This window comes from Gossypium raimondii, chromosome 1 (assembly GCF_025698545.1).
Source record: "Gossypium raimondii isolate GPD5lz chromosome 1, ASM2569854v1, whole genome shotgun sequence".
In the NCBI taxonomy this organism is placed as follows: domain Eukaryota; kingdom Viridiplantae; phylum Streptophyta; class Magnoliopsida; order Malvales; family Malvaceae; genus Gossypium; species Gossypium raimondii.
This window is the reverse complement of record NC_068565.1, coordinates 6,792,057-6,809,643: the sequence shown is the minus strand read 5'-3', so window position 1 is coordinate 6,809,643 and position 17,587 is coordinate 6,792,057. Positions and strand designations below refer to the sequence as shown.

Below are 17,587 nucleotides of genomic sequence, written 5' to 3'. Positions count from 1 at the left end.
CTATTTTAATATCAGAAAGCTTCGTGAAAGTCCTCTACGTGAAGCAGTGTATTGTTATATGCTTCACATAATTATTTTTCTATAAAAAAAATGGGAAATTAAAATTTTGAAGTGAAAAAGAAAAACAATTTAAATAATAAATTAGATGGAACTAGGAAAGGAATGGTTGATGAGCTTGCGACCAAACGATCAAAGGGGACCCCACTTTAACGCGGTTTTGGAGGTGACAGACGTTGACGGCAGTTAACTTAACGGTCTTTAGTCGTGAAAATGTGAAATTGTAGGGACCGTTTCGCGTGTTATATTTAAAGTAGATTCTTTATTATTTTGAGAAGTCTTTTGAAGTCTTTTCGAAATGTTTTGAAAGATTTTGAGAAATTTGAGTGTTTGGCATTCTTGTCAAAAAGTCTTTTGAAGAATAAAATGTCCATTTTAGACATGAGATTATAAAGTAACATATATGTATTTAAATAATGTTCAAATTAGTTAATATTATGACATTTTAGCAAAATATAAAAAATAATTTATTATAACTTATTGTTAATATTTTATTATATAATATTAATTTTAAATATTTCTAAGTAATTAATATTAATTATTTATAAATTTTAATTAGAATATATAAACTATATTTAAATATTTAAATATAAAAATTAAATATTTGTAATTAGATATTGACACGATTGTATTATTATAAAAATTATTTTTATTTTTAATTAATGCTTTTAACACATTTGTATTATTTTATTTTAAAATGTATTTGAATACATAACTCATATTATATACTAACATAACATAGAAAACATAAACCTAACTAATTAAAATATTACATATATTTGGATTAAAATTTAAAAAAGGGATAATATTTATATACCAAATATAAATACTAAAAATTTGTCAATAGCATTTACAATTTAAAATGAATTTATTAAACTAGATGCTATATTTGATAAGCATTTGAAAATGATTTGGTTAATACAATACTTATATTTGATAAGCATATGAAAATGAAAGTCGAGATTGTCTGATGAAGAACACAAAGAGTGAGCAAAGCGCTTCCTCGAGAAAATAAGGTCCATCAGACAATGCCATTTTTTGTTATGTTCATTCTGCTTAATGCATATTTAGGCTGGACGAATTATGTACTGAAACAAATAATTGGAGAAACGCTATCCATTTAGGTATATCAGCTTAATTTCAAGGACAGAAAGACAAATCATTAAAAGAGAATTGCCCCATGTAATTACTTTTGTCAAAGCCTAAACATAAATAGCTCTTTTACAATAATAACTTTAAGGTTTGAATGGAACGTTATTACAAGCTATGGCAGTATTAAAAGCAGAAAGGCATGTTCTTTGGCAAACGTGCAAGCTTGCTTCACAGCAAGAGCATCCATTCCATCCACCTAGAAGATATGAAACACATAACAAATAGAATTGAAGTTAAAAAATACATCAATGTCTACCGTCTGGAGAAAAGGAATTTTAAGCATGCATTCTCCTAAGACATGGTTTGTCAAAAAAAAAAAATTACGCTTCTTAAGCTGACCAGAGAGGTTGTTGCTTTAAAGCTCTGCTAGAAGGCATTCTTTTTGCATCAATGCCTTACACCTTAGAAGAAAACAAACTTAAATATTGAGAACCGATAGTATAAGCAGGAAAAATCCCTTGAGATTACGCTTCGAAACTTCATTCAAACGTTTAGTTTCTTATATAAAAGGATAAGAGAACAAAACAACAATATAAAACCAGCAGAAGCATCTCACATGGCCCAAAATCACAACTATCACAGTTTTTTACCATCCACTATCACTCTTACGACATTTACTGGTCATAGTCACTTCGACATCACAAACATCTAAATCCTCATTTACTTAATAATCATAATAACAATACTAAATAACCAACAAATTATAACCACTATTTATCTCTCACCAACCAAGTCTCACCTTCAAACCAGAGCATAATCCCCACGTTTGTAGTAAGCGGGACTCTTTGCTCTCCACTCACCTTCCCCATACCATCTGTTACATGAAATAAATAAAGTCCACAAAATTTAATAGACCAATAAAATTTCATTCCAATTCAAATTGCTCACAATGATTATTCTCGAGACCAAAATTGCGGCGAGATCCCAAAGTGCGTAGATGTTCAAATCTCAAACAAGCGCCCTTGATTAGCAACCCCATCACCATATAAAGCAAAGAATACAACACTCTAGGGGCAAGCAGTGGTAATCAAGAGCATGCAAGCATTAAAAGAAATAAGAATATAACTAATAATATCAGCAAAAACTGAATCATCAAGACAAAGGGGAAAGACAATTTTCTATATCTTCATCTACAAATTGTACCACTATAAAATCGGATTTCAAGGTCAAGCTTCTTGTTTTCTAGATCAGTTCCTAAAAGAAGTGTACAAATCGGAAAAAATTCTTCAAAGAATGACACCTACGAGTCAACTATACTAAAATAGCATTACATATATCATAACAATGTCCAAAGATATTAGATATAAAGTAATGCATTATGTAAACACAAAGCCATAAGCAAATTGGTCGCCACGAAGCATTACAAGTGTCACCAAGGCGGTTGTGACCAAAGATAACAACAACTTCACTATGCCTGAAAAAACAATTAAACGAGCATTAGAGTGAAGCATATGCTAGCAAAAGCGACTAGAATACTTTGAATAAACAAAAGAATGCAACTGTTTACGACTTACACATTGTTGTTTCAAATGCTTCTAATTGAGGAGATAATCGCTATGATGTCAAAGATGGAAACACATGTGCACTTACACTTGTTTGAATGCTCTTCAAGATTTATTTCGTGTTTCCATTTTACCATCCGTGTTCGAATAAGTTGATTCAAATGCTTCTTCGCAGCCTGCCATTGTAGGATTTGTGAACTGATTAGAGGCTCTATGAATATCTCATAACATACCATTTTAATATAAAAACTAATTAGAAAAACACAAATTGGAAGATGTATATTCATTAAGAAAACTTCAACACTACAAAAACACTCTGCAGCAAAATTTCCAAGAAAACATTTCATCAAATAATAAATTCAATGAACTTAAACGAAAAAAGAATACACACTGGAGGAGTAAGTAGAAACGAAATCTTCCGCTTTTGGAAAGACTAAAACCAAAGTCTTTTAGTTTCTACTCGATCTCATCAGTATATGGAATTAATTAAAAGGCAACTTTCCATTAACATGAATCACAATTACTTTGACTAGCCAAATCCTCTTTTAGTAAAATAAATAAACTTCATGGCATTTTCACAGAAAACTGCTTCAGTGAAGCTTTTGACCCTAAACCATGATAGAAAGTGCAACGAAGAGAGCATCTGAGACAGAATCCAGATGTTTGCCATATTGAGTTTTGTGACCCAGAAAAGATCAGAGAACGAAATGGCCTAGTAATTAGAGAAGGAAAGGAAAAAAATATGTTCGTCAAATTACAAAGCAGACAGCATGAATGAGGTAATTGTAGAAGTTAACATCAAAATGTAGAAGTATCGATTTTGTTCAATAATGCAGAAGCAAATAAATCAAAAGTGGCAGATGCAAATACATAAGGTGCCCAAACGAAATCCAATTTCATACCAATTTCATCAACTGAAATGCAAATAAAGAAACTCACCGGCGGAAGAGGAACAAAGAACCAGAGGAAAAGAAACAAAGGCAAAGAACTTTATATTTCAGGCAAAGAACCAGAGGGAAGAACAGTTTTTGGGGGAGAAAAATGGAAATTACCAGCCAAAAGCACTTTTGGCTGAAGAAAAGGAGAAAATTTTAACTTCTTCATCTGGAGAAAAGGACTTCTCCGATGGTGATTTTTTTTCCGAAACGGAGGCCGTTCTTCGTTCCTTTTAAGAGAAAAGGACTTTTTCAATAAAAAGTCCTTTTCTAACGCAAAGGAGAACAGGCCCTTAATTGATGTTCTTTAACCACGTTAAAGGTGGGGAGATATATATATTTTTTACTGATAAATATTAAAATTATATATAAATTTTGATTTAACATGTATTTTTATAAATGAATTTTGATTTTATTCATTCCTTATAATTATGTATATCTTGTATATACATATAATTATATTTATTTAATATAAAAATAATTTGGTGTACTTAGTTTTTAAAATGTGTGATTGAATAAAATTAAAATTTCATTTACACATTTGAACCATGACTAAATTTTATGTGTATAATTGTACCAAATTAAAATTCATGTATCAAAGTGCACATTGAATCAAAATTTATATATAATTTTAAAATTTGTCATTTCTTTTTATTAGGGTAAAGAACAAAGATGTTTATGGGACGGATCAGGCTTATGTATGATTTCTTTTTACACATAATAGAGGAAAAGAATAATGGCTACTACTTATCCTTGTGTAAGTGATTCCCACGCTGTCAGCATGTAAAGTCAACTTAGCTTCTTTTGGAGGTTCATTGAAAAATGATATCCAAGCTCCATTGTTTTTACACCAGTAGATAATGCATCGGCTACACCATTTGCCTCTCGATAAACATTCTCTAGACGAACAATCCATCCTCTCTATAACATTTGATGTATCGCACAGATCACAGTATTTAAAGAAGGCTCCAGATTCCATTGATCGATAAGATTAACAGTTGTCAAACAATCTCTCAAGAACTAGCTGTTGTGTCCCCAAAATAGACCATCGTAAGCTCCCCATAGTTCAGCATTCAGAACAGAAGTTGAGCCAATATTTCTTGCAAAGCCCGCCAACCATCTTCCTAAATGATCTCTAATAACTCCTCCGCATGTAGCAATCTTGCCTTTGATTGTCAAGCCACCATCAGTGTTTACCTTTAGCCAACCTAGTGGCGATGGTGTCCGGCCTATTTTAATATTATGTTCTCTTTTCTCCATAAGGGCAGCTTGGACGTTTCTGTGGCATTCAGTCCACAGCCTCAAACTTGTTTCACGTATGTTTTCACTTTCAATGAACTCTTTCTCAAAGATCATTTTGTTCCTACGGGTCCATAAAACCCAACACACTGCTTCAAACTAAATGTCCCAATCATCTACATCCTTTATGAAATATTTGGGGTCAGCAAGGTTCATGAAGACCCAATCTTTAATTGGTATAAACATAAATTCTTCAAGCTTTTCATTCTTTACAGATTGCGACCAGGTCATTGCAATAGTAAAACAAGTGCGTAGAACATGACTTATATCTTCAATAGTGTCTCCACAGATTGGGCAAGATGGGTCATTCGTCATATGCCCTTTTTGTCTTTCTCGATTTGTCAACAAACTCTCCTTACCAACAAGCCACAAGAAAACACGAGCCTATTGAGTGCCACGATGAGCCCATATCAGTTTCCATCTACGATCCTCTATCAATGTATGTTCTTTAGCTAAGAGCTCATATGCAAATTTTACTGAAAATTGTCTACCTCTATCCTAAATCCATCTCAGAAAATCCTCAACATCAGTTAATGAGGGAGGCTTTATTGCAACAATCAGTCGTTTAATATCTACAGATAACCAATCATCAATTCTATTCCAATCCTAATTCTCATACTGATTTTTCATTGAACTAACCGTTATGTAAGCATTCGGCCTTTGTTGCACTGCATCAATCCTTTTTACTAGTGGACCATAATCTTGAATCCAATCATCTCTAAAAAAATCAATGTTATGTCCATTGCCCACATTCCAAATAATGCTCATACGTACATGGTCCCAAATAACGTGGATACCTTGCTATAAATTTGAACAAGCACCCTTATACAAATATATAGGAAGGAAACCTTCCAACTTGTATTTTGATCGCAAAACTTTCACCCATAATTGGTCCTCCTTGTGTACCAAATTGAAAGTGACTTTCATGATGAAAGCTTTGTTTTGTTTCTCCATATTCCTTAGGCCCAACCCACCTTTTGTATTTGATTGACAGATAGAATCCCATTTGACTAACGACACTATTTTTTCCTCCGTTGCATAACCCTAAACAAAGTTATGAATCAACTTTTCCATTTCAAGACATATTCCTTTAGGAATAGTGGTGGATTGCATAACATACGAAGGAATAATCGCAAGAATAGATTTGGCCAATGTTATTCTCCCAGGTAGTGAAAGAGTTTGTGCCTTCCATCTTGCAAGTTTTATATGCATACGTTGAAGAATAAAAAATAATGATTCTCTCGTAACCCTTTGGTGAAATAAGGGAACCCCAAGATAGCGCCCTCGATCATCCATTACCTTAACTTCTAATTCGGCACTAATGTCCTCTCATAATCAACTTGCTACATTCTTAGAGAAATAAATCAAAGTTTTATTCTTGTTAATCTTCTGACCTAAAACAGTAAAACTCCTTTGATGACCTCCATTTGCTCCAATGAAGCTTTTCCAAAAAGAATCAAATCATCAGTAAAAAATAAATGGGACAGCGGTGGGCCATCCATGGCCAATTTTATAGGTCGCCATCTTCTATTATTTACTTCAAGAGATATAGCCTGAGCTAGCCTTTCCATGCATAAAAAAGTATACAGAGATAATAGATCGCCTTGTCGGATTCCTTTAGATGGAGTAAAAGAATTTGTCATGGTGTCATTCCATAAAACCTACAAATAAGAGGAACATATGTGATGCATGATAAGTTGGTGTCTCGACCCTGGGATTTCCAAATCTATGAGTGAGTCCTCAATAAAATCCCAATTGAGACGACCATACGCCTTTTCCATATCTATCTTGATGGCAAACCAACCGACCTTCCCTTTTTTCCAACCGCATAAAATGAATAATCTCTTGTGCTATCACTATATTATCAATGATGTTGCGGCCATGAATAAAACTAATCTGATTCAGTTGTACACACCTTAGAAGAAAAGGTTTTAACCGATTGGCGATGGTATTGGCAATTATATTATAGAGGATCCTGCACAAGCTAATAGGACAGAAATGCTAAATCAACTCTGGGCTCTCCATTTTTGGTATAAGAACGAGCAAAGTGCGATTAACCCAAAGATCAAAATGGTAATTGTTAAAACTATCATGAACGAAATTACAAATATTATCACCAATCCAGTCCCAAATCTTTTAGAAAATAAAGCTAAATAGCCATCAATATCCAACGCTTTTAGGGGTTGCATGTCAAAAACCACAGTTTTAATTTCATCATTTGTAATTTGTTGCACTTGCGTTCATTAACATCAATGGGAGCAAACATACCTCTTATATCATAAAGGGTCGCCACAGTTGCTTCATTAGAAAAAAAAAATTTGCAATATTCCACCACCATATGTTGCAGAATCTGTGAGTCTTCACACCATTCCCTATTTGATAGCTTGAGGGAAGTGATTGTATTTTGCCTCCTCCTACTAGTAGCGCTTATGTGAAAAATCGAGTATTTTTGTCACAATCAATGATCCATTTAGAGCATGACTTTTGAAACTAAATACTTTCCTCATAAGCAAGTACAACATCTAGTTCTCTCTTCAACTATTTTTCCAAGTTGACAAAAAATTGGGAGTACCTTATTTCTAATGCACGATCAATTCCTCCAAGTCTAGCTATGATTTCTCTCTTCTTCCTACCTACATGCCCAAAAATGTTGAAATTTCAATCATGAAGCTTCTTTGAAATTATCAAGATTCACAATCATATTAGCTCATTTCCTCCAATTGCACTGGAGAAATTCAACAAATTGCTTAGGCTTCAACCATGCAGCAATGAAACGAAATAGACGATGTTTACTCAGATTTGTCAAAGCCACTGAGTTTAACAAAACAGGGTGATGGTCCAAACTGATACATTCCAAGTGAGTAATAGTTGTATTTGGGTTTTCATTAACCCATCGATCATTATCAAGACCATGATCGAGTCTTTGGTGAAGATTACCCCAACGCTTGGAAAATTTTAGCCCTTTAAATCTGAGATCAACAACACCCGTGTCAAAGATAAAGTCACTAAACATATTTTGGTTCCAGTTCTTCTTGGCAACACCACCGTCACACTCCTCTACGGAACAAATAGCGTTGAAGTCCCCACCAAGAATCCACAGAAGTGTTATACTCAAAGTAAGATAGGAGAGGGAGTGCCAAAGTTCATTCTTTTTAGAAGACGACGGACTAGCATAGATAGCATTAATAAGCCATTTCTTTTTATTAAAAACATTGATACAAGACAGATGAATATATTGAAATTCCACATCCAAAATATTTGTATATATCATCTCCCCATAACACCCATATACCATTAGAAAAATCATGTGCTTCAACACGAAAAGAGTATTTAAAATCAGTTTTCTTAATAACCTTGTCAACATTACAGCCACTTACCCTAGTTTCCATGAGAATCACTATATTCAGCTTATGAAAATTTAAAAAATCCTTCAAGATACGATTGAATTTCAGGCTAGCTACACCTTGAACATTCCAGAAAAAAACTTTAACCATTTAAAAAAGGTTAGAACAAAAAAGAGACAGACTTACATCTCCATTGCTCCCTCAAGAGCAATATCATCATCACCCGTATCTAATTCTTTAAGTGACTTATTATCATCATTCACATTCTTTATTTCATTAGTCATGGCCTTTATCCATTCTCTAACTTGTGGGTCATCATTCGTCTCATCGTTAAGTGGTTTATGAGCCTTATAATTCTTTTTTTAACCTTAAACTACATAGAATTAACATGGGCTTCATAAGGTGTAAAGGAATTTTGCATGTCATTTAACGTATTCTGTTTGAGATTTTGCATGGAGATAGAACTCGTAGCCTCCTTTCTTCAATCGATACAGCCCGATGTATACCACTTTTTAAGCTTGTTTCTTTTTCTGTCACTAGACCCACTTCCATCATTCACTTTCTATGTAGGACCCTTCTTAAAAACATTAAAATTCTTTTTCATAGTAAGAGATTCGACTTTCTTTCCTTTCCCCATAGCTTTAGTTCTATTAGGATCAACAATTATTCTTAGATCCAGAACTTTTCTTATTATCACCCCTTGATTGCTCGTGTAACACCCATAACTTGTTTGTTTCAAAAAAAAACACCCCTAACTTGTATCCGTCGCCAAAATAGGGTTATAGAGTATTACCGTAAAAACATACCCTAAAAAATTCATTTCTAAACATTACAATAAACATAGCATAATCCATTTATATACATTCATATCGCCCCTTATTCGAGCCCTCGAGGCCTTAGAATCATTTAGAAATAATTTGGGACTAAATCTGAATCATTTGAAAATTTAAGGAAAAAGTTAGAAAATTTAAAACTGTAGGGATCACACAGTCGTGTGGCTAGGCCATGTGACTCACACAGCTAAGACACACGCGCGTGTCTCAAGTTGTGTAATAATTGAAATAAGGGCACACAGCCGTTGTCCCAGCCCATGTCCGTGCCCGTGTAACTCTTTGAGTTGGGTCACACGGACAAGCCACACGCCTATGTGCCAGGCCGTGTAACTATCTGAATTGCAACCTTTAAAATCTACAGGGGACACACGGAAGTGTCGCATGGCCATGTGGACAAGAAATTGGCTAAAATCAAGCCATTTCCTTCACCCAATTCAAGCATGTACCTAAACACAATTTGCACATATGACTAAAATATTAAAACATGCCCAAAACATGCATAAAATAACCAATTCACTATACCATTAATCCATGCAACCAATATGCCAATAAAGCACCTCAATCACAAATCATCAAACATGTCTAAACACATGCATATTTGTCCATACATCAACCATTTACATCTAACTTATTTCCATACAAAAACATACCACAATTAACCATATTTCAAACATACCATCACTTACCACTTTGGTCATAAAATCATGCATCAACTTGACCATATTATCACCCAACCACAAAGAATCAAAAGAACTAAAAGTACCACAAATTCGAAGTAATATTTATATGCCATAAACATTAACTAGCCATTAAACATAAGTCCACCTATACATGCCATTATAAACTTGGCCAAAATATTAAAACTACCGATATAATCGTTGGATAGCGTGACAGGTCTCCGACGAGCTTCCAAATCGATTTAGCATCCGATAATCTATAAACATGGAAAAGAAAACTATGTAAGCATATAATGCTTAATAAGTTCGTAAAACATGAACATAACTTACCATTTCAATGCGTAACTTTAAAATTAAACATGATACAATCCAACCAATAGCTTGGTACAATCCTAAGCATCATCAACAACAATAGTTAGTGCTTTAACACATAATTCAATTGAACTATCACATGGTAAGATAAAATTTACGTGAACATAGTATCATTAAATTCATACTTTCCATAACCATAAATATGCATACATTGAACATTTCCATCTCATACATTTCCATAAGTTCATAACATAGTTGATTAGTACACTTACCGTTCCTTCCCTTTACTTGCTAGTTGAACCACTTAGAATAATATTGGATACGCGGGAAAACTCACACAAAGTGTGCTAAACATATGGTCGAAACCATTCATTTTCTTTTTCCTTTACATCGTTGCTCACTCAAGCCATAAAATGGGTCTGCTCACACAAGCTGGCAGTCGGAATATAAGCTACACGATGTCGCTCACATAAGCTGACGAGTATCCGCAACAAATGCAAGAACTCATCCATCGGCAGAACATTCAAGACCAGCACCCGGAACATAGTAACCCTAATGACATGTCATTTGTATCCTATATATTCCTAAGGTTCAAACGAGGCTTGATAATCATCGAAACATCGTTGGAATTCCATCGTTTCATGACGTGATAAATATCACAATAGCATATATATCAAAATAACATTAAAACGTTATTTAAACATACGAACTTACCTTGATTACAAAGACATAAGAACCAGATCACTAATCCAAGGCTTTAGCTTTTCCTCAATCAAGATCCGTACAAGGTTTATCTTGATCTAAATAAGTAAATTCAATCCATTTAATATTCACACTATTCAATTTAGTCCAAAATTCATACTTTTGCAAACTTATACTTTTGCCCCTAATATTTTAACTTCTTTACAATTTAGTCCTTAAGCTCGTAAATTGACATTTATGCAATTTCATCCACATTTCATGCTACCTAATTTACCTAGGAACTTATAAAACCTCATAAAATTCAACATTTCACAAATTTTTCATGGTATTTTACTACTTTTACAAATAAGTCCCTAAATGATAATTTCATCAAAAATCACTTTACAAGACTTGTTTATTTAACAACAAAAATTCATATTCTTCCATTAAACTTCAAAAAACCATGCAAAAATGTTAATTTAAAAACCCTAAACCTTTAAAAATTTTGTAAATTAGTCCCTGGACTAGCTAGATTAAGCTACGACTTCAAAAATATAAAAATCGTTAAAAATGGACAAATCTCACTTACATGAAAGCAAGGAGAGTTGGTCGAATGCTTTAAATCCTAAAATAGTGTTCTTAGTATTTAAAATTGGTGAAATAAGAAAATGAATGAAAAAAATAGAAATTGTTTTCTTAAATTTACCTAATTACCAAAATAACCTTTAAAAACTTTAATAATTTCAATAAAACCAATCCATGAATGTCCACTAACTATCTCAATGGTCTATTTACCATCTAAGTCCTTTCACTTTAAAGTTTCATGGCTATTTGATACCTTTAGCTGCTAGAACTCTACTTTTGCATTTTTTACGATTTAGTCCTTTTACTTAATTAAGCATGCAAACGTCAAAATTTCTTAACGAAATTTTTATACAACCCTATTAACATACCATAAACATTAAAATAATAATAAAATAAATGTTTACTGGCTACATTTGTGGTCCCAAAGTCACTGTTCCAATTTCACTAAAAATCAACCGTTACAGCTCGACTTCATTGCCATTGCACATTAAATTATGTGGTTTTCTTCCTTCTCCAAATTTGAGATTGTAGTAAATCTTGAACCTTGGCTGCCATGATTTTCTAAAACATTCTCCTTTCCTTTCGTGCCATACTTTCTCGAATTAGGTTGTCTTCTTCTGCGAGACGGAGCTTGCATCCATGGACCATATAAGGATTTTCCTTCTATTCCTTTCACAATTTGGTCATTGTCCTTGTTTTTTGCCTCCTTTTGACCATTCTTCTTCACATTAACATCATTCTTCTCTGGTGTTTCATGTTCTTTCGCCTTCTTTAGCCATGATTCATGAGTATGACCATATGTACCACAATCATAGCATATGGTAGGTAGGCCTTCGTATTCAATAGCCTGAGGAACTCCATCAATTCCAACCCATAATCTTAGTGGTTTATCAATATCAATAGCCACTACAATCCTAGCAAATCGCCCACATTTCTCATCTGTCATATTGTAATCTACTTTCACCACTATGTCAAACACCTCTATGATAACCCTTAACATGCCTTTAGTATAATACTTATACGGAAGACATGGCAATCTAATCCATACAATAGCTTTTGTAGGATGTTTTTCTTTGGTTGAGAAATATATACTTCAAGGTTGTACCATGATATAATGATCAAATATCATCCATGATCCTTCCATCAAAACTCTCTTATAGCTCTTGGGTGAATTTAGCTTCACAATGAATAATCATTGTCTAAATCAACCAATTTGAAATCTCCTTGAAGATTCCACAGGCTTTTGAGTCTTCCTTCCAAAGTTCTATACCCAATAGATCTACCAAGCGGCTTAATAATAACCACATTCGCCATGCTCTTATCAAAAAGGTCATGTACACGTTTAGAAAAAGTGATTTCCAAATAAGGCCCATCATAGGACACATGAACATCGCTGTCTAGGACTTCAATATCATCATTGTCCAAAACATTGAACTCATCATCAGATGACAGTGTCCATTGCTCATCATTCAAATGTAGATTAGCCATTAGGGTATCCTTCCATGACATTCTAGTCTCCATGCTAGTCTCTTCCATAGGATCTACAATATCGTTCTGCTTATTTTTTACTTTCTTATTGCTCTTTCTACCCCATGTGAGATAGGAGATCCTGGTCGTTCATTACTTTTAGTCGAGAGAAAGACATCAACGTTCATTGTCAAATTTCCAAAAAGACTTATGTATGATATTAACACACTTTATGCTTGCCCAAACTTGGCCCAACCCGAAATATAGGCCTAAAATTTTTCCCAAGCCTGTCCGTATTTGTAAATAGCTAACCTAAGCTCATTTTAGGTCCACCCATATTATTTTTAAATTTTTTAAAAATATATTTATATTATTTTTAATTTAATAATTAATACTTTTATATATAGTTATCTTAACTTTTTTAATGTTTACATTATAATAGTATATAATACTACTATAAATTTAATTGTTATGTGTTATAAATTACATAATATATAAAAATAACATAATATAATATAAAACATTAATAATTTAAAAATGGGTCGGGTTGAGTTAGACTTGAGCCTTTAGTGTTCAAGTCCAAGTCCGACCCATATTTTAAATGGACCAAATTTTTTTGTCCAAATCCTCCCAAATTTCAAGCAAGCCTTCAAGCTTGAACGAGTAGCCCAGCCCATGAACAAGTATAATAATGAGTAAGGAATAGGAATGGTAAAAGTATCGTGAAGGTCCCTGTATTAGGAGTTGGATTGCATTCTTCCCTTTCTACTAAAAAAATGGTCAAATTAATCCATGTATGCTTAAAAATTTCATCTATTTTTACTATTAAAAACTAGTTTATGTACGTCAGCATGAGGTACACATGGCAGACCACATGTCACTGCTAGTTATTCCGTCATAAATTCCAATTTTTAATTATAAAAATTAATAAAATTGTTAACAAAAAGAACTAATTTGCTCATTGATCTAACATTCAAGGACTATTTTATCTATTTTCTAAGCAGAAAAGTAAAATATAATCTAACTTTTAGTATAAAAACCTTCACCAAATAAAAGTTATTTTGTCGACTAATAGAACTGAATCGATAATAATTGAAATTTAAATATAATTTTTTTGTCACTATATTTGTGGTTGAGTTTACAAATGAGAAGACATATATTATCAAAGTAAAAGAATTTGAAACTTGATAGACAATATGCTCGGACACAATTTCAAGACTCTTTATGCGTATTATCTTTTTGTTCATGTGCGAACAGGGTATGCAAGCTTTTCAACCAAGATAAAAAAGGGAGCAACATAATCACATGAAGATCCAAAGTGGATTGGAAACTCAACCCTACATTTAGTCATATCAAATTAACGATGATGGTTCATCTTTTAATTATTCTCTTGAATGTAAGCATAAATGACGTTTTATATTATAGAGCAGCGAGAAATATCAAATATAAATACTTTTAGTTATTGTTTGAATCAAATGTTAAAATTCAAATGATATAACACCATTGTCGAACACGTCAAACTACCGACAAGGTCGTCAAATTTAACTGTACAAAAGACTGAAAACCACCAAAATCTTCTAAGCACTCGAAAATCTCACTAGATAGAATATTTTCAGAATTTATTTTTGGTGCTTAGGTACTTTATGCTTGGGAATACTTATAGTGGTGGTTCCATCAAAAACCACCAAAACATGTCCCACTACCACACATACAAAATAAAAGTGAAGCAAAATATGGGAATGGAAGCGAACATAAGGTTATTCCTACAAACCATAAAGCACGTCGAATCCAAATAAATTTTAAAGGGTCAACATCTCTAACCATTAAATTATTAGCGAAAGCTGAATATAATAACCCTTATCCTCATGATGAGTGAATTTTAGTTGGGTTTTCTTTTTTAGTAAAAGATTTATAAGTATAAGATCTTGAGAAATTGTTGATTAAAAACACTAGAAAATTTAACTAAACACAATGTTAATTTTTCAAATCACCTTGATCGTATAATACAAATTTTATCAATTTTACGTTTTCCAACAATGTTTAGTATTAAAAATTTTAATTATTATTAACAAACATGTAATCTAATTTAATTAATTTAATTATTTTAAATAAAATAATGCATTTATCTCAAAATTAGTATATAATTCAATTGAAAGTAAAATCTAAATATTTAATATGTATTTGAATTCTAGTATAAATTTATAATTTAATTTCATAGACACATTTGATCTTTTCAAGTAATTGCGACTCTAAATTTAAAAAAAAATAAAAAAAATCAAGAAAATTACTCTCACATAATTTAATCTAAAAATAAAAATGATATTTGAAAGAATTTGTAAGAGGAGTTAACGACGTCAACAAAACATTGTTAACGGAATATAAATAAACCTTCAAAATTGGCGTGAAAAAGGTCTGATTATTATGTTTAAAATCCGCCGCATCGCGCACATGGCCACCATCACTAACGTCCCTATCTGCTTCCTTTTTTTAATTATATAAAAACAAATTTTCTTTTTTTCCTATTTCTTATTTCTAACTCTAAGATTTGCTATTTATTTTTTAAATAAAAATATCATTTTTATAATTATTTTGTTGCACAATTTTTCTAGGTGTTTAAGCTGGAACCATCTATCTAATTACAAGTCAATTCTTTCAAACCATTTGGGATTTGGGGTTCTTTTTATTTTATTCTTAACATAAATACAGCCAAATCTTTTGGACTTTTGTTATGAGTAAGGTACATTGTTTTCTATAACGAATTTCTCTTATTTTCAAATCACAATGATTCATATTTTGACATTCTTTTTCAAACCATTTCTCTTAATATATATTATATTATGTTTTAATCTTTATTAATTTCGAAAGTGAGTAATCACGATATTAATATTTTCCATCAATTGTATAGAATTTCTGTTAGAATAATAACAAATTTAATTATTGATGTTTACATATTTTGTGCAAATGATGACAGTTGTAGGCTAAATTTGTTAAGTCGGACCAAATTAATGAATATGTAAACTTTAAAAGCTAAATCTATTATTATACTAATAAAAATGTAAAATCGACAAAATCATTAACGTTGTGATTAATTGTATTTATTTGCTTACATTCAAATTGATAATGATTAAATTGTTTTGATTTTTTATAGAAGATTGATTTGCTTAACATTGAAATTGAAAGAGATGCCACAATGCAAATTATATGATTAATTGATAACAAAATATTGATTACGACTGATCTAGAGAAGTAGAGTGAATTGGCAATTGCCACAATACATGGTTATTTAATTTTGTTAATAACTTTTTTTTAATTCAATTTAAGACCCTTTTAGATGGCGTTTATCTTCAGTGCGATGCGTTTAGTATTCTTTTTATACCACTACCTTCTCGCCCATTCAGAGTAGCCCTTAGAAAAGTAAAAAAGAAGTTGATACAGATGTAAAGCAAAATTGGGTGTTTATAATTGAAGATGTTACACCCAATAACATCTTAGGAATAAATATATAATCAATCATTTAAAAAATTTTATTTAAAAAGGGAGTTTATGCGATGGAAAGTTAATTGATTCCAGATCTTGGACGTCGATAGTTTGAATGTAAAAACATTTTGCTACCTATTTTTGACTTTTATATACATGAAATCAGCTAGAAGATATAGCACATTGATTTGGAAAGTTTCACATTTAAAAAAGGATAATTTTAATTTCAAAATAATTATCATATATCACAAAATAGATATAAAAAATACCTGAACCACAATTAAAATTGTAGAAGATTTTTTTTTTTTAAAGTTGTTATTAAATTTCAAAGAAAATATACATTAGAATTACTATAAATAGAATTAATTATTACAAAGCATAAAATGAATATAACTTAAATCAGAACAATTTTGGGCATGATCCATAAGGTGGGACTCTACCCGAACACTATGCATTAACTTATTCGACACAGTTTGAACTTTACGGCCAAAGTGATAAAAAAAAGGTTATGCTCAAGTAGGGGTGAACAAAATTCGATTTTACTCGAAATTTTTTTTGAATTTCAACTTAATCGATTTTTTCGAGTCAACTCAAATAAGTAATATAAGTTTTAAGTTCGAGTTGAGTTCAACTTTACAATTCAAATAGCTCAAATAGCAGGTTGGTGCAAATATGTCATTGATCCCTATCAATTTTGAAAATGAGCAATTTGATCTTTCACTCAACAAAAATTAAAAAATATATTTTTAAAATTCAAAATATTTATAAAAATTCTAAAATTTATATTTTGAAAAATTATAAAATTTTAAAAATATTAAAAATCTAAAAGATTATATAAAATAATTCTAAAATAATAATTTTTGAGACCTAAATAAGCAAATTAAGAATTCAAGTATATCATATTAATGTATCTTTTTTTTCTTGTTTTGTTTTGAAAGAGTTTTCAAAAGTATATTGTTTCAAATTTATGCGCTCTAATATGAAATTAGTTATATTGTAACAAGATTTTAAATTGACTTGTTTAATTTTTTAATTTAACTTGAACAATTTCATTCCATTCAACTCGACTTGATTCAAAAACAAATCGAGTTAGGAAGATAAAATGAGACTTATCAACTCGATTAACTCAAAAAAATTTTACTCGATACGATCAAACGTTGACCCCTATGTTCAATTCTTCATTTATACCAATCCCAAGTTTTTTTTTTTTGGGTACAAGAATAAATTAGACCATGTCTAAATAAACAGACTTAACATCTTCTATCA

At 31.6% G+C, this 17,587-nt stretch overlaps 1 protein-coding gene across 1 annotated transcript; it reads right to left on the bottom strand.

The window, feature by feature from the left end:
* Positions 1-11,864: 11,864 nt before the first annotated feature.
* On the bottom strand, positions 11,865-12,377 carry LOC105786721 (uncharacterized). The gene has a single exon (XM_012613213.1). It carries the CDS (start codon positions 12,375-12,377, stop codon positions 11,865-11,867), a length of 513 nt encoding a protein of 170 aa, XP_012468667.1.
* Positions 12,378-17,587: the final 5,210 nt, after the last annotated feature.